At 43.3% G+C, this 20,043-nt stretch overlaps 3 protein-coding genes across 8 annotated transcripts in view; 1 reads left to right on the top strand and 2 right to left on the bottom strand.

Moving 5' to 3' along the window:
- Nucleotides 1–20,043, bottom strand: part of LOC112567528 — a 245,769-nt gene that overhangs the window by 115,457 nt on the left and 110,269 nt on the right. The gene's annotated exons all lie outside the window — the stretch shown is intronic.
- The window catches only part of LOC112568962, a 50,342-nt gene that overhangs the window by 2,425 nt on the left and 27,874 nt on the right, over nucleotides 1–20,043 (bottom strand). Inside the window, exons 2-10 of one of the 4 annotated variants that reach the window (XM_025246553.1) lie at nucleotides 7,399–7,456; nucleotides 6,994–7,100; nucleotides 6,426–6,508; nucleotides 4,554–6,242; nucleotides 4,086–4,238; nucleotides 3,108–3,377; nucleotides 1,757–1,884; nucleotides 1,446–1,542; nucleotides 745–909 (exon numbers count right to left, since the gene is read on the bottom strand). In XM_025246553.1, coding sequence (XP_025102338.1) covers nucleotides 745–909; nucleotides 1,446–1,542; nucleotides 1,757–1,884; nucleotides 3,108–3,377; nucleotides 4,086–4,238; nucleotides 4,554–6,242; nucleotides 6,426–6,508; nucleotides 6,994–7,100; nucleotides 7,399–7,419 — 2,713 coding nt within the window. In that variant the 5' untranslated portion in view covers nucleotides 7,420–7,456. Of the gene's footprint in view, nucleotides 1–744; nucleotides 910–1,445; nucleotides 1,543–1,756; nucleotides 1,885–3,107; nucleotides 3,378–4,085; nucleotides 4,239–4,553; nucleotides 6,243–6,425; nucleotides 6,509–6,993; nucleotides 7,101–7,398; nucleotides 7,583–20,043 lie in introns of those variants that run through there. The other 3 variants (XM_025246550.1, XM_025246551.1, XM_025246552.1) reach the window with 3 other exon arrangements.
- LOC112568965 lies at nucleotides 9,601–19,179 on the top strand. Of its 3 annotated transcripts, XM_025246561.1 has the most exons (10): nucleotides 9,601–9,826; nucleotides 10,508–10,564; nucleotides 12,741–12,823; nucleotides 12,964–14,591; nucleotides 15,009–15,161; nucleotides 15,557–15,820; nucleotides 16,157–16,278; nucleotides 16,508–16,604; nucleotides 17,344–17,505; nucleotides 17,723–19,179. In XM_025246561.1, exons 3-10 carry the CDS (start codon nucleotides 12,750–12,752, stop codon nucleotides 17,956–17,958), a joined length of 2,736 nt encoding a protein of 911 aa, XP_025102346.1. In that variant the 5' UTR covers nucleotides 9,601–9,826; nucleotides 10,508–10,564; nucleotides 12,741–12,749; the 3' UTR covers nucleotides 17,959–19,179. The 3 variants fall into 3 exon arrangements, with proteins under 3 accessions (XP_025102346.1, XP_025102347.1, XP_025102345.1); XM_025246562.1 differs by lacking the exon at nucleotides 9,601–9,826 and having other exon boundaries at nucleotides 10,168–10,564; nucleotides 16,157–16,298; nucleotides 17,723–17,881; XM_025246560.1 differs by lacking the exon at nucleotides 9,601–9,826 and having other exon boundaries at nucleotides 10,172–10,564.

The following is a 20,043-nucleotide window of genomic DNA, read 5'->3' as shown; positions in this document are numbered from 1 at the left end:
GAAAGTATTGCGGCATCAAATGTCAATAAATGTAGTTTAAAATATTACTGCTTTTCGTGTTGTTATGTAATTACATTGTTAATGTGACATCTAGAAATCTGATGGACGTCATACCAAAACAAAAAAGTACAACGACTACTCTGTACTGCAATCAGAGAAAACCCACACCACAGGCGCATTAATATTCACAACTCTCAATATCAAACACTTAGCATCGGCCTATTGCAGTATTTAATGACAATCATTCGATACCATTAGATGCCCCCTCTTTCCAACATTAAGTTAATTAACACTGTGTGATGTTTATCATGTGCCACCCGTCACCTGCTTCTACAAAACCTTGTAGGTGTCACCAGGAGTGGTCTCCGCTTTACTACCTCCAGGTACAATTAGTGGCGAATATTACCAAACGAGCCATGTGTTGTTTGAACATAGATACCCACCCTCAGTGTTATATTTTAAACAGAACCATGATAAAAAGTTTGTGACTAATAAAAATAGTTTTCCTGTAATTATCTATGTCAAAAATTTGTACTTTTGTCCTGATCTCATCGGAAGATTGGGTCCATGTTAGTATACATTCACTCAGTACATGGACTGATGTAGCAAAGTAGAGATAGATACAGATACAGCTCGCTCTTTGTATAAAGTCCATTGGATATAATTCACTCATACATAAACGAGCAAGATACCTTGCAAGTGAACCCGTGTTCTTCTCCATGTTAATGTTCAAAGGTCACGTACCCGCGTTACCCGAGTAGCCGGACACGGTCAGTCTGTAGTTTGTCTCAGGACCGTCCACCCTGAATGTCGAGTACTCAGCGTAGTGACGATGTCCATCCACATCGCCGAGGTCTACACGCAGTTTATAACGGCTTCCTCTAGTCATCGTGTGCAGCGCTGATAATCCTGAGGTAAGACATCATCATGACAGAACATATTTTCAGAAAGAACATGTTTGTTCCAATATTCAAATAACTTCTCTCTCACACACACACTTGTATATGTGCTACAAGATCAATATGTACAAGCAATATGCAGATAAAGTTACATGAAAAAGCTCTTGTTGTATGATTCTATTTATGTAACAACAGATGCTTACCTCTGTTGTCCTTTGTAGAAGAATTATTGTGTATATTTTTCAACTCAATTATTTATCAACAAGTTACATTTGTATCGACCTCTGATATGCACATCATTTTAACCTATTACACTTCATATCCAGTATTTATCATGCTTTTTGTAATTAACAGCTTAATCTTCTCAACAAAATTTTGTGGAATCTGCTCCATATGCATGGAAACAACTCGTTTTGCTGACAGGAACACACACAGGTGTTGTCGTGACTAGCGCCTAGTGACTAGCACACTACAGACAACAGTGGCGACAGCCTCGTTATGATAAGTAAGGGAGTTAATGAAGTTCAGAGAGTGAGTAAGACTTGCCCAGCCAGAACTCCCCAGTCACATCACCAAAGCTTCTCTCATATTCGGTCCACTTCCTGTAGAAGTCAACTGAACCGTCACGACGTCTCTGGAACACCTGGGACACACAAGGTCAAAGGTCATTCGCTGACAATGAGAAGGATGACCTCAAACAGTGCGAGTTACTGGCCTTGGTAAGCAGTCTCCCTTACACTGGCTTACAGCCTGTTGTACGTTTGATATGACAAAGAACTTTGCTTTATAAGATGTCAAGGCGACCGAGAATGACATTTTATACATACAGGAAGATGAATAACGAATAATAAACTTACCAGCCAACCTCCGCCAGCAGAGTCCATGTCACACCACACTTTCTGGAGTTGGTTGTCGTCTGTCAGTGGCATGAAGTACACACCTGACTTGCCTCCTGTCTTTTGCCAGTTGCGACAAGACACTAGACCTATTCCAAAAAAAAAAAACACTTGCTACTGGTCAGGGACCTAGTCAGAGTGGTTGGACTTAGCGCACGTGCAAGGAATGGGGTGAATGATGGAAGTTTCCTAGATGAATGTCTCTTTGATGTTAAAAAAAAACGAAAAAAAAAGAAGAGGTGTGACGGGAGAGGGAGAGAGGAGTCAGCGAGGAGAGATCGGGGGAGAGGGCAAATGGGAGAAGACGGGGAATAGGATGCTCAATTGTGTTTGTGTGAGTGGAAGGGAGAGCGACTGGCGAGACAGTGTGCTTCACTGATGTATAAACGATTCAATGCTTTTGTGGATGAGTGATTCTGCCGAACAGTGTGCTTTAATGGTGTGTAAGAAATTCATTGCATCTCTGTGAATGTCTTATTCGAACTGAAGAACATTTTACAGTACCCCGAGGAAATATTTTTTTTTTTCATTTTGTGTTGAGTAAACTTAGGAGACTCTGACAGGCAAATCTTTTGTTTATTTGTCTAAATAAAGCCCTCAGTGTGCTCGACAGGGAGAGAGGGAGAGACACTACGCGGTGTCGTGACACTACTGTGTTTGTGAATTTAACATTCCTATCAATCGACATGTTTTATTAAAGTAATGCAGTATACATGTAAATGGTTTGTCATCTTCAGGTGACATTTTGAGGACCTGTGTTACGCACAGTATCTCCATTCATTATAACGAGATGCCGATAATAGGAAACACTGTATTCGCAGATAGTGAGAACAGATCATTAAATGAATAAATGAAGACATTCTGAAAATATCAACATTAGAACATGTTATCATATTTTAATCACTCGATAAATTCTTTAAAATCGTTCTTCTTTAGATTTCATATTTTTCTGTAATCTTTCTTAACTTATTTTTACTTTGTAGTTTTCTCTCAGGCGCGTGATAATCGTCTCATTTTTATATTATTTCAGCTTAAGAATTAATATTCGCACTTAATTCCAACGTTTGTGGAACTATTTTTTAAGATTTTAAATTTGTAATGACAGAAGTATTTTTCAGAAAATATTTTAAAGACATTTCCCATATTGAAAGTCAAAAGTAAATACTCAGAAAGACTTATCGCAAGATGTCTATTTGCCACAATCGACATCTATATCAAATGTAAGTGTTATAATTATTACTAACCTAATTAGAAGCTGTGATAGTTGTCAGTAAAATATAATCAAAATATTTAGGTGTGTGTTCAAACCTACCTGCAGCACGACACGTGTCGTTTGTGTCGGACAGGTGGAAGCCGGAGCCGGAGGAGCACAGACAGGTACCCGACACACACTGACTGTGAGGGTCCGGACACTGCATGCTGTTGTTACACGGGGCCTTGTACCACACTGGTCCTGGGTAGGAGGCGGGGGACGGCAGGCAGCTTCTCTGGTAGTGGGTCCACCCGTTACTGATGTGAGGATACCACCCGGACTCTGCCTCCCGTGAGGTGACGTCATGAAGCAGACAGCGCCCTCCACTGGCTGACACGTGCGACACAACAGGTCAACAACAACAACAACAACAACAACAACAACAAGAAGAACAACTCACATTTAGTTGCCATCACTAATGAGACACCCATCATTTCAGCTAAAATAAGATAAACTAAGAGTAAACAGACGGCTTTGTTGACTTCTGATAAGCACGTGTCTAGTTTTATATCCATCAACGATCGACATCCGGGTAATACTCGTAGAGTTAAGCGGGTGTATGCTTTGAGGAATGCTGATTCGAAAAGATATATTTTATATCCAGTTGTGTGGGGATTACTCTTACACCTCAGCATACGTTTACCCACATTTTATTTATTTGTCTTTTAGTTTTACTAATCATCAGTACTGCTGTTCAGCATTCCATACTTCGTATATTCTCTCTGTCTCGTTCATCTCTCAATAAACATATATATGCGATATATAAAATCATGTGTATTATTATTGTTGTTTTTGCTTTACCGTTCGAGATACACAGTTCGCAGTATTTTGTTATACGAAGCTTCCGCGTCGTCATCACCGTCCTCCTCGACATCACCGTCGTTGTCGTCGAAATGAGTGTTAAAAGCTTCTTCCAAGACTTGTCACAGACTAACGTGTGAAGACATGACAGAGGACTGTCAGCCTCTATCCAGCAGACAAAGGGACATCACTCTCTTAACATATTATCAACATAATTAAAATCTGCCAGGTACAAACCTCTAAAGTCAAAGGTCAGACAACTTCTCGTGTTGATACACAGGTCACTGCATTGTTGCAAGGTGAGATTATCCTGTATCAGGATGTAATGAGGTGTCAGGCCGCTGTCAGGGTATTCTGTAAAGGTGCTTTGTAGGTCGGGTGGGCTGCAGGCTGCAAAACATCTTTTTGATTGATAGCTAATCACAAAACATTATTATGATCAGAAACTCATAACAGCAAGATTTATCATGTTATTGCCGTTAAGTACGATTAGCTGTTTTAAGTTTCTCTTTCATTTACTTATCTCTGTCAACATAACGAGAGTTTAAAACTTTTACAAATATTCGCAAACAAAGCAATTAACTTATGTAAACCATATTTTTAGCAACGAAAACTTCATGGTTCATAGCAAAGATTATCGCCTAATGGTGCCTGTGTGTATATATATACAGATGTCTATCATAGGACGAGACCCTCGATACTCACTAGCAGAGCACGTGTAGTCACGTGTTGACAGGTAGAAGCCTGGACTACACACACATCTGTCCATGAAACACACCGCATTCTCCTGTCGACATTCGTCGTCGATGACACACGATGCTTTGTACCAGTCGTTGGGAATGGAGGAGGGAGCGAAGTGTCCGGTCTGTCCACGTGTAACAAAGCCTTTAGACGACTGCGACAGGAAGTACACCGTGGCACCTGCTTCTTGTTTCAACGACACAGGTAAGTCTGTGAGGCGCGTGCACTTACTGATGCGCCCAGAAGTGTCACTCAAGGTGAAGCCAACACAGGAAGCATCTTGTACACAAGAGGTCAAGCAGTCACGTGCGGAGGTCACGGTAAGGGCAGGAGACGACTCTGACCTGGGGTCAACAACAGCCGTGGTGTTCTGTACCTTCAGTAGAGTTTTGAGTTTGTTCACCAATATGGTCGTCTGCCACTGAGGGTCGGTGACGGCGCTGTGGATGTTGCCAAACCTAAACACTCGACAGTCGTTGTGTCCTATGTCATTAGTGTCACACCCAGAACAGACAGTGACAGCCACGCAATCCGGCAGTTGATGACATTTCTCCACACAGAGGTCAGCAGAAGCAGCAGGTGTATAGTCCGAGTGACCCATCAGCCTTGTGTGAAGCAGTGACAGCCCCGGGGTGAGATGTTCACAGTCACCGACCAGTTCTTTGGTCTTCAGATACTTGCAGTATTTCTGTTTCGTGGCCAGGACCATGTTCCTCATCCCCACGTGATCAATGGCGTAGCGCTCGAGAGCACTGCCCTCACCCATGAAAGGTTTCGAGAAGAGGACGTCCAGTGAGCTGACTTCATAGCTGATGGTGACCGGGTGGTTGTCTGCTGCTGTCAGCCACCTCAGACTGTCCCCGTCAGAAGGAGGAGGAGCCCCGACAGCGACCGTCATTGTCTCCACTTGATTTCGAAAGTCGTCTGCTGCTCGCTTGTGATCAGAGGTCAAGGTCTCGTATTGTCCAAGTAACGCAGCAGACGAGTAGCTGGCAGCCGCTGTCACGTGACCCTCTGTGTGTTGCCGGTAGACGTCCTCCTCCATCTTGTGCACGAGTGTGAAGGAGGCCCCAGAGCGGGCACGTGACACAAAGTGGGTGCCGTACGTGTCGATAAACTGTAGGTAGGCGTCCTCGTCATCAGTGTTATTCAGCCTCAGCACCCAGTCCACGAACATCGGATGAAGAGGCAGAGGCTTCTGTAGCAAATGTGTCACGTGATGCAAACTGCAGGTCGCCCTTGACACAACCAGGACATGTTTTCTAAGGTCCTCGGAGAATTGCCGGAAGTCTTGGCTGGCGGAGAAGGGAGGCCCCCACCCTCCATCATCACCCAGTGTCGCGGTGGCAGTCAGCAGCTTGGTCAGGTCGTACGGCGTCTCCACAGTCTTTGACGTGAACGACGTGACACATGACACATCCGGTGACAACAGCAGCTCCCGCGGCACGAGGACTTCACCGTCTGGGGTCACGTGACTAGTGCTGTAGTCGGCAGAAAAGATGGGGAAGGTGAAGCCGGGGTCACGACCTGACACCAGAGGGCATCCCTTCAAGCTGTTGTAGCCGTAAAGAAGAAAATCCGCGTTCAAGCCACCTTGCTTCTTGTGACGACACGAACCTTCTGGAAACAAGTTGTCGGCGTGTGTGTCTTGTGCTGTTTGGAACAGAGTTTAGAGGTCAAAGTGATTTTACTTGGTCGGCACTAGTTTTTGAAACTGACTACATCATCAGCCGTGAAGATTATTTATGAGTATTTAGAGAATGCTGGGGATGATGCACATACAATACACAGCAACACTCACATCACCAAGTCTATCGCGGTGTTATCATCACCTACCGACCCTGGCGAAGAGCTGTGTCTTCTGTCTGTCATCATCGAGTTTTTCAGTTCGCTCCTTGTTGTGGAAGACGTGAGATGAGCTGATAAACACAGACAAGTGGTCACGTGACTAACACACAGAAAGAACGAAATCACAGGTAGAAGTTTACTTTCAAATCATTACAGCGAACACACACACATACACACTACTACTGGTAGCTCAGTCTACATACAATGTGTGGATGATGTATTCTCAGGCCGCCATCACTGTGAGAGATGCTGTAGACTGTCTTACTCTACTGTAGGGGTGAACATACTAACATACCTACATGACTATGTTTGAATGATGCTACCAGACCTACACTCAGCTCTGTGATACAATGAGCTGCTCAGCATCGTGTGTAATACTGTCAGCTGTCTCACACACCTGCTTGTAAGACTGTCTGTCCGTTGGTCTGTACCGTGGATACCAATGACTGCTACCTCAAGCACTGGACTCTGTGTGCCACAAGTGTAAAACATCGCACACTGCACTAACCTCTGTTCACAATTGTTCACTTGTCAAAGCCTGTGACATGAAACATACCTGTGTTCACTCTGTGCCAGACTGTGCGACCTCTGTGCACTTTGCTGCAAAGCTTGTGACCCCAGAGCGAGACTAAAGGTCAAGATCAGCTTCAGAGCCTGCAAGCATTAGCAACATCAGGATACATACAGGATTCCATCAGCAAACGCTTGAAAGTAAAGGAGTTGTGCAGACACTTACAACAGTCAACTCATTAAGACAAAAACTTTGTCTAAAGATATTTTGAGACGGGTTCTAATATTTTAAAAACTCATGATCGCATGTAAATGAATTAGGTATTTTGGGAATAAGACATGACAAATATCAATGAGAAAAGCCCACAGCAATAATGGACACAAGGACACGTGGGGTACAATACGACTGTTAATATTCTTGTAATGATACAGAGAACAGAAAGAATATTACCTTCAACACCGGGTCGCCCATGGTAACGTCTGCTTGTTCTTCAGAAACACGAGGATTCCTCAGAAAAGCTACAGCTCAGTAGTCCGATACTCGCTGTTTGTGATGGAAACTTCGAGGTACAAAGAAAGCCAAAGGAATAAGCGAGGATGGGAGGTTCGACCCTATAAATACTCTCTCGTGGTTGTCAGGGTCATGTCGACCACTTCATTATGTCTACACGCAAACTGCGAGCGTGCACGATGTATGGTGGTCTACACAGATCATTATTTGTCAACAGAGTGTAAACATCAAGTACCAGCATGACAAGTGTTTATGACAAGCTCCAAGTTGTGTAGAAGGAGAACAGTGAACCCACTCTCACCATGCCCTTATTTTACACCGAAATAGTTTGTTCTGTTTGGCGAGAAGTAAAATGTCTGTGCTTCTGACCATCTAACGAAGTTGTGATTTTTAAAATATTTGGCTTAGAGTCTCTTAACCTGTGCACATCAACAACACAATTTTTTTTCTCACGACATCCTTGAAGACCAGATGTGAAATTCTAGTTTTGACACACGTGGTCAGCCGTACGGTGCACGTGAACAGCCTCGTGAACAGCACTTGACGATAATTACAAGTTTCCGGAAGTGTGAAGAGGCGAGCGTTACGGGGGACCACGTGACGTCACTCGTACAGACGCTATGGCGGCCCCTAATGATGTCACGTGATACGCCTTCACAACCGTCTGAACCCCCGCCCGCATGTGTTCTTTGTCTTTCGTCTCCCCTGTCTTTCTGTAGCTTTCTCTTTCTTCTCCTCTTTATCCTTTTTCTTTCTCACAATCCATATACATGTACGTGTTTGTGTTTGTCGTCGTCGTCTGTGTGTGGTTTGTAAGTAAATTGTAAGTTGCAATAAATGTGCAATTAATACAAAATAAGTCTTCTTTTTGAATTACACCCAGAGCATGTTGCGTGTATGTATATACACATGTGATTTATTTCATCTTTAACTTCCTTCAGATTCTTCAAATACAAGTATGTAGGGGTAAAACTCAATCCGTGTTAATGAGATAATTATTTGATGCGATCTATATACTTTTGTATCAAGGGTTGAGAGATTTGTAACATTCCTCGGTCCATCATTTATGTGGCACATTACAGAAAAGACAGCTGGTGAAATGAATACTGTGTTGAGAGATTGTGTGTTTGGAGGGGAGTCACTCAGTAATTAGTGAGTTGTAGACACAGGTGGACGTGTTGATTATCTCAGTACAAAACTGTGAGTTCAACAGCCAGACACGGACATGACACTGAGTTGTGTTTGTAAGTGTGACCAGAGTATATTCAAGGTGAGTAGTTGTGTTGCAAGTTGTTATTGCATCACGTGCTAGATGATAGATGTCAGCTGTGACGACAACAGCAGCAACAGACGGACGTTTACTGTGAAGTGTGTGGTCTACAGACTCGCCTGCACTTGACCACAATGCCAGTGACAAGGGATGTAAGTGGCTAGCAAGACAAGGGCCACTGTTGTGTAAGAGGTCAAGACACTCAACACGGGTCACGGCGGCCCTTCATGAACTGAAACAAAGCACAAGCACTGAGCCAATACTTTTATCCTTCTTAACCGGAGAAACATGTCTGCGTTGTTAAGTGGACATGGATGGAGAACTGGATGGCTGGAGGTTGAACTGTCGATGGCGTACTGACATTGCTGTCAATAATACAAAACATGCTTTCATTGCAGTCACACACTGTCGGCATCATACTTGCTACGACCGGTCACAACTACATTATTGTTGTCTCAGTCTTGCAGACACTACAAACACTGAGTTTTTCACCGCTTCCATGATGTATACTACAAGAGTCCCAACTGCTCCTCTATCAGAATAAAACTGTTGAAGATGCCGCAAGCAGGTCCTTAACCTTTGTGTACTTGGTTGACCTCATGTCCTCTTTATACGAGACCACAACCGAGATTCTTGGTCACGAATGTCTGGGCGTTACATGATGATCAACCTTTGTCAGATAGTGTTTAAGGTATTAATTTGATCCTTTACCCTTTGTATTTTACTTTACTTGTCCTACACATTGTCATAATATATCTGAATAATTTCCAGTTTCATTACATAAAGTAACAGTCAAGACTTCAAGATGACTTTTTAGGGCGGTACAATATTAAAAGTCAAGTCAATGAAGTTGCACGTGTGTGTGTGTGTCACCAGTTATTTTATTCAGTGTGTAGCAGTCAGCGGTGTGAAGACGGGGTCACACACAGTATTTGAGTGATGTCTCGTCACACCTCCCGGTGCACTTTGCCCTCGTGTGATGATGTGATGCTGTCGGTGGTGCTGAGGTCTGTTGACAACTCGTTCGCTGGCTGACCTCAGACACCTGTAATCGCGTACAAGTCGTCCACCTGGGCGACTTTCACTTGGTTCACACATGTACGTGCGTTAGTATTACAAGGCCAATAAGATATTGCAATGTTTCGTTATAAAGTGTCTAGTTGATATTCATTTAAAGCGGAAAGAGTATTGTTGCACACTTTCATTCATTACAGGATGATTTCTACTGTGATATACAAACTGTTTATTTGTTGGTAGCACTGGTAAAGCTGTGAGATACTCGGGCACTATTCCAGTGTCCTAACATTTCACCTTTCTGTGTATGTGTGTGGGTGCGTGCGTGCGTGTGTATTGTCCGTACCTTGTATGGGGCATTGCTGTACGTGTGTGTAAATGATAATTTGTGTCTCTATGAATGTCTACGTGTGTGTTTGTGTGATTGACTGGTAACTGAGAGACAGTGGTTTGTTTGTTTGCTGCATGTCAGTAGGTCTTGTTGCGGCGTTGACGTTGTCACCGTTGTTGTCTGTTCACACGTTGCTCGCTCGCCGACTTCAGGGAGCTGTTGACACGTGCGCTTCGTGTATTAGAGCCTTGTGCTTGGTCCGTGTGTGTGTGTGTGTGTGAAGAGTGTGTGTGTGTATGTGTGTGTGGGAAAGGGTGTGCGTGCGTGCGTGTGTTGCGCATGATGCTGTCGTGGTTGTTGTCTCCCTGTGTCCTGCGTTATCCCCCCTGCCAGATGTGAAGACTATAAAAGGTTCAAATCTCTCCTCCTTCCAGACACTGGCTTCGGCGGGACGTCCTGTCAGTGGAAGCGTTTGTAAAGACCATCTGAAGGTAAGTAGTTGTAGTCACTGTCCTACCTACAGGTTAATTATTTTACTCACTCTGTTTTTTTAAAATAATTCACATTCTTCCACTTATACACAACGAAATCAAGAATGCAATGGTATACACCAGTGATGCCCAACCTTTTTTCGGCCTGCGGGCCATATCCATTTCGGACAGCCGTGTCGCGGGCCACTTCACCGCAAAAATACAAAAAAGAAAAAAAGATAGAGCAGATACCATTTTTTATTAGAAACAACCTTACCATTAATTATGTAGTAATTAGTGGGATATTTGAAGTTGTTTTCCCGAAACCAACTTCTGAATGTCCGGCTGCATCGTAGAGACACCAAGTCGGAGCACTGAATCAAAATGTTCGTCCATCGAAAAAAAAGATTGGGAAACGCCCCTACGTGGGGATAAATACTTCTTCTTCCCTTTTTACTTTTTTTTTTTATTACTAACATGCAGATTTCCTGCACTGTGGGCAGAAGTTTCGCGGGCCGGATGGCACCGCGTCGCGGGCCTGATATGGCCCGCGGGCCGTAGGTTGGGCATCCCTGGTATACACAAACGTAACTACTACGACCGCACGCCGGCAGGTCCCCAGCAGTTTGCAAAACTGCGCACTTACTTTACCAAGACTATTAAACATGTCAATGTCAGTAACTAGTAACTATCAGTCTCTCAGAGCACTTTTCTACTCGCTAGAAAAGTCCGAGTGCTCATACAAAGGAAACAGCACACCAAAGTGCTAAAAGTCCGATTCAACAGTCTTTCTCTCTATGAGGGTGAACCGTAACTATGGGGGTATAAGAGCTTTCCCTCTCTCTCTCTCCACTGGTGGGACTTACGAAATAAAAACCTTACTGTCCGTTCTGCCGACACCAGCATCAAATCTTCGGAGTCCTCGACACTCCACCCTGTGTCTTTCCTCCACTCACTGCACAGGTTTACAGCAGACAACAGCGACGGCCCTCCCCGCAGTTAGTGGGTTGTCGTCGCTGACAGGTACGAGAGTGGAGCCCACTTGCTCAACACTCTCCAGTTGTGGTGGGATGCTGCCCGCCTATTGTCGTCGGCTCGGGTTGTTCATCTCTGGAACTTCTCGTCAGCTCGGCGATGTCCACCGCTCCCAGTAGCGGATTCGGCGAGGAACCTTCAGCAGCAGTTCTACTGAAGTTGCAGTCCCAAACACAGCAGCAGCAACTCCGCAGTAAAAACAGCAACAGCCAGTCCGTGAAACACATACACTGACCAGAATCCTTGGCTTTAGATTCTTCACGCCTCACTCTCAGCTTACAAAGCTTGTATCTTCAAATAACACTTGATGCACAAAGAAAATGTTGGGTGCTCTACGCTAGTATTGTCTTTCGGTATCTGAGATCTCGTACTTAGTCCTTAATGTGCAAATATCCACGTCTGCTGCTGTCGTCTGCTGAAGTGTCCTGTGTCTCTGGAGTAGCTTCCTTGACTCGGCAAGAAACTAATTCACTTATTACCGGTCCCTGTATCCCCACGTACAGTCAGACCACTTTCACGCCTGTCCCTTCTATCTCGTCTCCCGTCGTCTGCTTCTTCCAAAAATTTTCACTCTCCCCACAATCTAAAACTACGTCATAAAATGACGTCGGGTTCTGACGCTAAACACGACGCAGCAAAAAACACTCATATGCTGACTGGTAAGGGCAATAATCTCTGACAAACAAAAGACAGGGGCAACAACCCCCCTGTTCCTAACAACGGGTTCATCTATCTCGTATGCGCCTTTCGATGAACCCTCTCCGCTGGTTTGTTGACAAATATCAGACTGTGGTCGTAGGTGCGTTTTACATCTGTCTTTGTTTCTGTAGTAGTCTTTCTCTTGCAAAGCGATTTGAACCTTCTTGGCAGTATTCAAAAGCTCCTACACAAATATACTTCTATTATTATTATTATTATTATTATTATTATTATTATTATTATTGGCATTATAGAATTTAAAATTGCCCTAAGATTTTAAAGTTTGAATTCGTAATATTATTTGTGTAATCATCATAACTACACAAGCTGTGTTAAAATGTTTACTATACTTGGAGCGTGTGTTCAGTCAGGTGAAAAATATTAAATACCAAAAAAACCACAAAACACGCAAGTAGCCTTCATTTCGGGTAGACAATACATCCTTACTCTCTTGTCGCTACAGGTGGTCAACATGTGGACGACAATGATTTTACTCCTGATACTTCTCTCTGTGCTCTCTTGCCTTCATGCTCAGAACAGCGGCAGGTATGTTGTTCTTTGTTGTGATTTAAAAGTAATATTTCTATTCCTGATAGTCCATAACATACTTTGAATTGGAAAGGAGCGATTTTTGTGCGATCGCCCGCTTTCTACCATCATTATACTTACTATAAGTTTTCTTGCAGCGCCCCCTCACAACAAGTCCAGCTACAATCCAATGGCATGGACTACGCGCTGTTTGGCTACAACAGTCTCAAGGGATGCCCTTTGACACTAGGATATGATCCGGGCTTTACTTTTCCCATCTTTTCTGCCCAAAGTCAGGTGACGGGAGACAATGGCGGGCCACGTGGCGTGGTTCTGTCCCACGATGTGTCATGTGTCACGTCGTTTACGTCGACGGTGGTGGAGACGCCGTACGACCTGACCACGCTGCTGACTGGCACCGCGCGACTCGGTGCTGATAAGTGGGGGCCTCCCTTCTCGGCCAGCCAACACTTTCTAAAGTTCTCCGATGAACTGAAACAAAATGTCCTGGTCTTGTCAACAGCTGTGTGCAGTATCTATCACGTGAAGCTGCTACTCTGGGAACCGCCATCTTTTCATTCATCGTTCGTGGACTGGATCATTAAGCTCAACAACACTGATGACGAGGACATGTTCCTGAAGTTCCTTGACACCTACGGCACACACTTCGTGTCACGGGCCCGCTTTGGGGCCTCGATAACAGTCGTGCACAAGATGGAGGATAAGGTTTATCGGAACCTCACGGAGAGTCACGTGAGATCAGCTGCCAGCTATGTGGCTGCTGCGCTATTTGGACAACCCCAGACCTTGACCTCTGATCAGCAAAAGGCAGCAAACGAGTTTCAAAATGAAGTGGAGACAACAACGATTGTTGTAGGTGTTCCTCTGTCTTATGCAGGTAACAGTCTGACTTGGTTGACAGCAGCGAAGGATCAACCCTCCGCCATCCACTATGACCTGACCTCTGTGGAGGTTCTCTTCTCAGACACCCTCATGGGTAACTCGAGTCTCATTGGCAGTTATGGTATTGACCACGTCAGGATCATGAACAACATACTGGCTGTCAAGACAAAGTACTGTTGGACTGTAAAGAGACAAGACCTGACAGGTGAGTGTGAAGGTAGTTCAGGTAAGACACTGCTTTCCACAAAGTTGATGGGTAAGTCGGAAGACAGAGCCGCTCAGTCTGCTGACCAGTGTGTTGAGGGATGCTATCAGCTTCCGGGCTGCGTGGCTGTGAGTTTTTGTCCTGAGTGTAGACAGACAAACCTCAGCAACAACTGTCACGTGTTCAGTGCTGGCGACATACAGAGAGCAGTGAGCGACTCCAGGTGGCACTCGACCATGTTAGTTGACAAACTGGAGACATTTGTCAAACTACACAACACCACGGTGGTTGTCAACTCTAGTTCTCAGTCTGAAGTCCCTCCTGTCACCTCCGTACAGGACTGCTACCCATCTTGTATTCAAGATACCCAGTGTGTGGCCTTCACCTTGACTGACACTTCAGGTTCATTAATTAAATGCACGCGCCACACAGACTCACTTCTGTCCTTGACACAGAAAACAGGTGTCAGTGTGTACTTCGTCTCCCCGCTGGTAAAAAAAATTGTCAGAAGTGGACAGACGAGAGACCTTGTTCCCTCCTCCATGCTGAACGACTGGTACAAGGCCGCCTGTGTCATCGACGACGAGTGTCGTCAGGTAAACTCCATGTGCTTTGTAAACAGGTGCCGCTGTCGACCTGGGTTCTTCTTCTCAACTCGTGACTACACGTGCTCTGCCAGTGAGTATTAAGTGGTTCGGACAGTCTAGTGGATTAGAACTCTGTCTTTGAATAACAATTGCAGGTCGCGTATTTTAGGCCCATTTTTACTACGAAATCTCGGGGGGGGGGGGGGGGGTTCTTATTTAGTACGTAAATAAGTTAGCGAGGACTACTCGGTGGAAGGTTAGAGGTCAGAAATGTGCTCCCAACCAGAGGAACAGAGCATCAATGTCAGATGTTCACCAACGCATAGTAAGGGAGGTGACATGTTCGAAGTTTGAGTCCAGTTTTGATGCTTCTTGTGTTTACCTTTGACATTAAGTTTCAGTTTAAGGAGAATAATTTTGGACTATATTTGGACTATTTTTATACTTTGTTCCAACTTTTTGAGGCAGTTGCATATATATAGTTACTAACTACAATGATGTGTATCAGCTTGTAGTCCAGCTCACCTGCACACCACCTTCACGGAGTACCCTGACAGCGGAATAAGGGGACACAGTATCGTGACACGGGATGGAGTCAGTTTGCAGACCTGCACCAACCTGTGTGTCCAGACCAGAGTTTGTCTGTCCTTTGACTTCAGAGGTTTGTCTGACTGTGTACTGGTCATAGGCCTAACAAACTGACCATTGTGTCACGTGATGTGACTAGTTCACTGATTTCTCTGTCCACCCCCAGCAATTTGAACTGTAGTTTGGGACCTACGTTTGTGGGTTAGTTAAGTTTAATCAATGTTTATATTTATACATTTTTAGTTACATTTTCTATCAGTAATTCATTAATTTTCAATATAGTGATCAATGGTGAGTTATCTTTGCATACTTGGAAACAAATTGTATATATATATATAAAAGCAGGCTAATATTTTCCATTATAATAAGGAGCATGATCGTCCAACACAATGTTGGATGCTGACTTCCTGTGTTTACTACAATCTACTGATGTGGTGTAAGTACTGACTGTACTTCTCTTCATGTTAGTCACAGGAGGGCGCTGTCTGCTTCATGAGGTCACCTCGCTCCAGGCTCAGTCAGAGTGGTTTCCTCAGACCAGTGGAGGCTGGACCCACTACCAGAGAACCTGCCTGCAGTTTCCCACCTTATACCCGGGACCTCAGTGGTACCACACACCCTGCAACATCAGCACGGTTTGCCCTGAACCTAACAGTCAGTGTGTGTCGGGTAGATGTGTGTGCAAGTCTCCCTTCATTTTATCCGGAACTGATGCCACGTGTCGAGTTCCTGGTAAGTTACATCATACTCACATTATTTGTTACATCAAATTATCAGCTTTTATTTAAATATAAGCATTGTCTTTTTTTTCTAATTTAAAAAAATGTTGGTTTAATTAACAAAGCAGCAAATATTTACTAAATATAGTCTTCTGTGTAACAGCAAATAATGTTTAAAGTGCAGTCTTTACTGTAACAACATGTAACCCTGTCCATGTAATGTCAGTTAAACAGTCAGGGTTGTACTGTAAGTGTTGTGTTTACTGTGATCTTAGTTACCTGTAATGTGATGAGTAATAAATAATGTTGATACAACTGATGCTTTAATGGACAAGCATTTGTTTGACAGAGTCATGTCGAGACTTGCAGTCAGTAGGAGCCAAGTCAGGTGTCTACTCCATTCAACTGCCAGAAACAAGAGAGAAACTGAGAGTCTGGTGTGACATGGACTCTGGTGATGGCGGCTGGCTGGTATGTTTCTTTATGATTGAGTGAGTATAATACTGTAACATTATAGTATGTTAGTAGTCTTAACACATTCAATGAGTATCGTATAACATTTTTAAAAATGTGATCACGAGGCAGTCGCTTTATTTATATCTGATGTTCGATGAGACGTGTTTAGCAGGCACGTGACCAAGTGAGTTCAAACATGGACAGACATAGTTCTCACGTTTACGACCTTTTCTGTCACGGTCAGGTGTTCCAGAGACGCCGTGACGGTTTTGTTGACTTCTACAGGAACTGGACACAATATGAACAGGGCTTTGGTGACATCAGCGGGGAGTTCTGGCTGGGCAAGACTTCGTTTTAATATTATCAGTTATCTCTGTCTTCCTGGCTTTCCTCCTGGAATGAACATATAAAACGTCTGTGGGATTATAAAGCAATCAAAGAGTTTCCGTTCTTTGTTGTTTAAGAAAATCCCACATGTTGCAGTTTGTTTAAATATCTGTGCTTCCTCGGATAATAATAATAATAATAATAATAATAATAATAATAATAATAATAATAATAATAATAATAATAATAATAATAATAATAATAATAATAATGATGAATGAGGAGGAGATAAAGAAAAAAAAAAGAAACGGAGGAAAGAAAACGAACAAAAGAATACGATGAAGAAGGAAGCGACAGACACTAGTGTTCAAATTTCAAACTTTGGATTTAACTTAGAATATCCAGCTTGAGTAAGAACGTTTTTAACTATATGAAGAGTATATTTTTCTTTTTATTTATATTTTTAACAATACATTTTGAAGGTAGTAGATGTAAGTTAAAGGATAAAATTTTCAGTATTCGTATCTAACAAAGATACCGGATACCGCGATCGCAAATATGTTGAAGAGAGAGAGAGATTCATCTGAGTAGCATTAGTCTTCTTCTCTTGTTGATAAGAGTTTGGTAAAATTTAGTTTTAAAGGATAACAAAACTGAATGAAAAATACCAGTCGGAAGATGTCCTGTATAACGGATATTGTGATATCTTGTTCATGACTTGTTGACGTTCCAACCTTTGATGTCCAACCTCAGGGTTATCCAACTTGCACTTGCTACTCAAGAGACCACAGCGACTCCGTGTTGACCTGGGAGAGAAGAATGGAAAACGTATCTATGCTGAGTACTCGTCCTTCAGAGTGGATGGTCCTGACACAAACTACAGACTGTTCACATCTGGCTACTCGGGTGATGCAGGTACGTGTGCAGACAATGAACAACAAGCGTGACTGTCTGGCTGGCTGGCTTGGTGGTTGACTGTCACTCCCCCTCATTGTCTCATTGTGTCCGTAACTTTAAAACCAAGGGGCGGCCTGTGATATTCTCATGATGGCAGACAGTTATAACACGACATATTGCTTACATATGTACATATATAGCTGACTGCTGTGACTGCTGATGTGTGTGTTTACAGGTGACAGCCTGACTTATCATGAAGGAGACATGTTTTCAACCTTTGACCGCGACAATGACAAATCCGACACTCTCAACTGCGCTGTGTATTTTAAAGCTGCCTGGTGGTTCCGAGGCTGTTACAACGCCAACCTCAACGGTCAGTACCACGTGGATACCTACGGCGTCAGTTGGTATCTGAAATACCAAGATTGGAGAAGCTTCTCATTCTCTGAGATGAAACTGAGACCAGCCTAGCATCGCCTTGTCTCCTGTGGTCTCACTGTTCTCACGGTCAGTCGCCGTACACGACAGGTTTCACTGACGAGGTCACTCAGTGCATACTGCTCTCGTCGTGTTAGCAACCAACTTTGTTTACTCTGATGGTGGTCCTGATTGTGGTCTGATATTACACTAAAACTGTTGTATTGTTTCTCTAAGATTTAGTTTTACTTGTATCAATCAATAAGCTTATAATGTAAAGAAATTCAATCATAAATATTTGAGTATATTCACAGCACACTGTTCTTAGCCATAAATTGAACTATTATGAATAATTGATCGGCATTTCCAAAACGCAGTTACAATTTTATGTTTTAATGTTAGCCATCGTTTACACGCTTGACTTTATGCAATTACTTCCCTTTATACTCACTATTCCCTCCCTTTATGTGTAAATGTGATTTTAATTATGATAACAGCAATTGATAATATCACATTTATCTCACACCAGTGTGAAGCAAAAATTATTTTAATATTTTGTTTCTCGAACTCTTGCGTACAAACAGTGAAGGCTCAACCTGATCATACGACTCTCTCTGTCTCTCTCTCTCTGCCTCTACCTGTCTAGTATTGTATTTACCTGTATCTCTGTCTCTCACTGTCTGTCCCTCTCTGTCTCTGTTTCTCTCTCTCTCTCTCTCTCTCTACCTGTCTATTATTGTATTTATCTGTATCTCTGTCTCTCGCTGTCTGTCCCTCTCTGTCTCTGTCATTTTGTAACTACGGTCGTGCATGAGCGACAGCCAGATAGTGAAGTTTACAGAGAATAATTATCAAACAAGCATTGAACTAATTCGCTGTATACATGTATTCCTTCTATTGCTTATTTTCTTTCAATTATATTTTGTTCTAACAAGCTAATTGTGCGGATTTACCTGTTGGTGTTGTAATGTGGGGAGTGTGTAGTTATTCAGTGCACACCTGGCTCCATGACAGTCTTGTTGTTTATTTACACTGTTGACTAGACGTCACTACATTGATGTGTACGTTTTATTCGCTCCCTTGTAACGCATACAGTCGCTGATGATAACGGCGATGACAATATCACATCTGTGACACACATGCAGCAAACAAAAACTAGTTCTCTTTCAAAGTGAAGTGTACAAACACCAGGGATGGGGACTAGCTACAGCTACTGTAGCCGGCTACAAATTTTGTAGCTTGTAGCTTAGCCGGCTACAAATTTTTAAAAAGTAGCTTGTAGCCGTAGCTACATTTTAGAAAGTAGCTGTAGCTTGGCTACATGTTGGCTACTTTCACGACTGTAGCACTCTAGTAGTGTACAAAGTATAATGTCTTTGGGTTGTAGATTTGCATCTATATTCCAGAATGTTCAGCACGGCAGCAATGTAAAAGATAGAATGTCTTTGTGCGAGGGAGGAAATGATGTTCAACAATGTAGCAATGTTCAAAGTAAAAATGTCTTGTCTTTGCGCGAGGGAGGAAATGATGTTCAACAATGTAGCAATGTTCAAAAATGTCTTTATTGCGACGAAATAGAATGTCTGTGCTAGAATGTTCGAGGGGAGGGAGAATAAATAGCAGGGCTGACAGTGGTGTGGGACCTCTTTGCGAATTGGAGAGAGAGAGAAGTTAGGCCAGCTGCTGAGAACAAGATACTGAATTAAAGAAAACTTCAGTGTGGAATTCAATCTCTGTGTTATTTCTAGTACGACAGCCACTCTACGTAGCCATTTGACGTGTTGGTTACACGACCATTCGTCGACAGCGTGTCAGCAAGACGACGACAGCCACTGCTCTCACTGCTCGGTGGTGTGACAGCCAGACACCCACGTGTCTCGCACGCTCAGTAACCGGAAGTACCGGGTCGTCCATGTGGCGGGAGCGATTTGAAAAACGAAGATGGACGTACCCATCAATTTCCAGCCTTATTTGAAATTTTTTACATTTTGCGAAGCCACAAAATGTGGGTATAGTTTCAAATGAAAGAATTGTTGAGAGATTGTTCAGTCTGGCAGGACATATCATGACAAAGCTGCGCACTAGGGTGACAGACAGCAACTTCGAGGCCAAAGTTCTGGTCAAATTCAATTCCATGAA

The sequence above is a fragment of the Pomacea canaliculata genome, linkage group LG7 (assembly GCF_003073045.1).
Source record: "Pomacea canaliculata isolate SZHN2017 linkage group LG7, ASM307304v1, whole genome shotgun sequence".
Taxonomy (NCBI): domain Eukaryota; kingdom Metazoa; phylum Mollusca; class Gastropoda; order Architaenioglossa; family Ampullariidae; genus Pomacea; species Pomacea canaliculata.
Note: the sequence above shows the minus strand (reverse complement) of the source record. Positions and strands in the feature narration are given on the sequence as shown.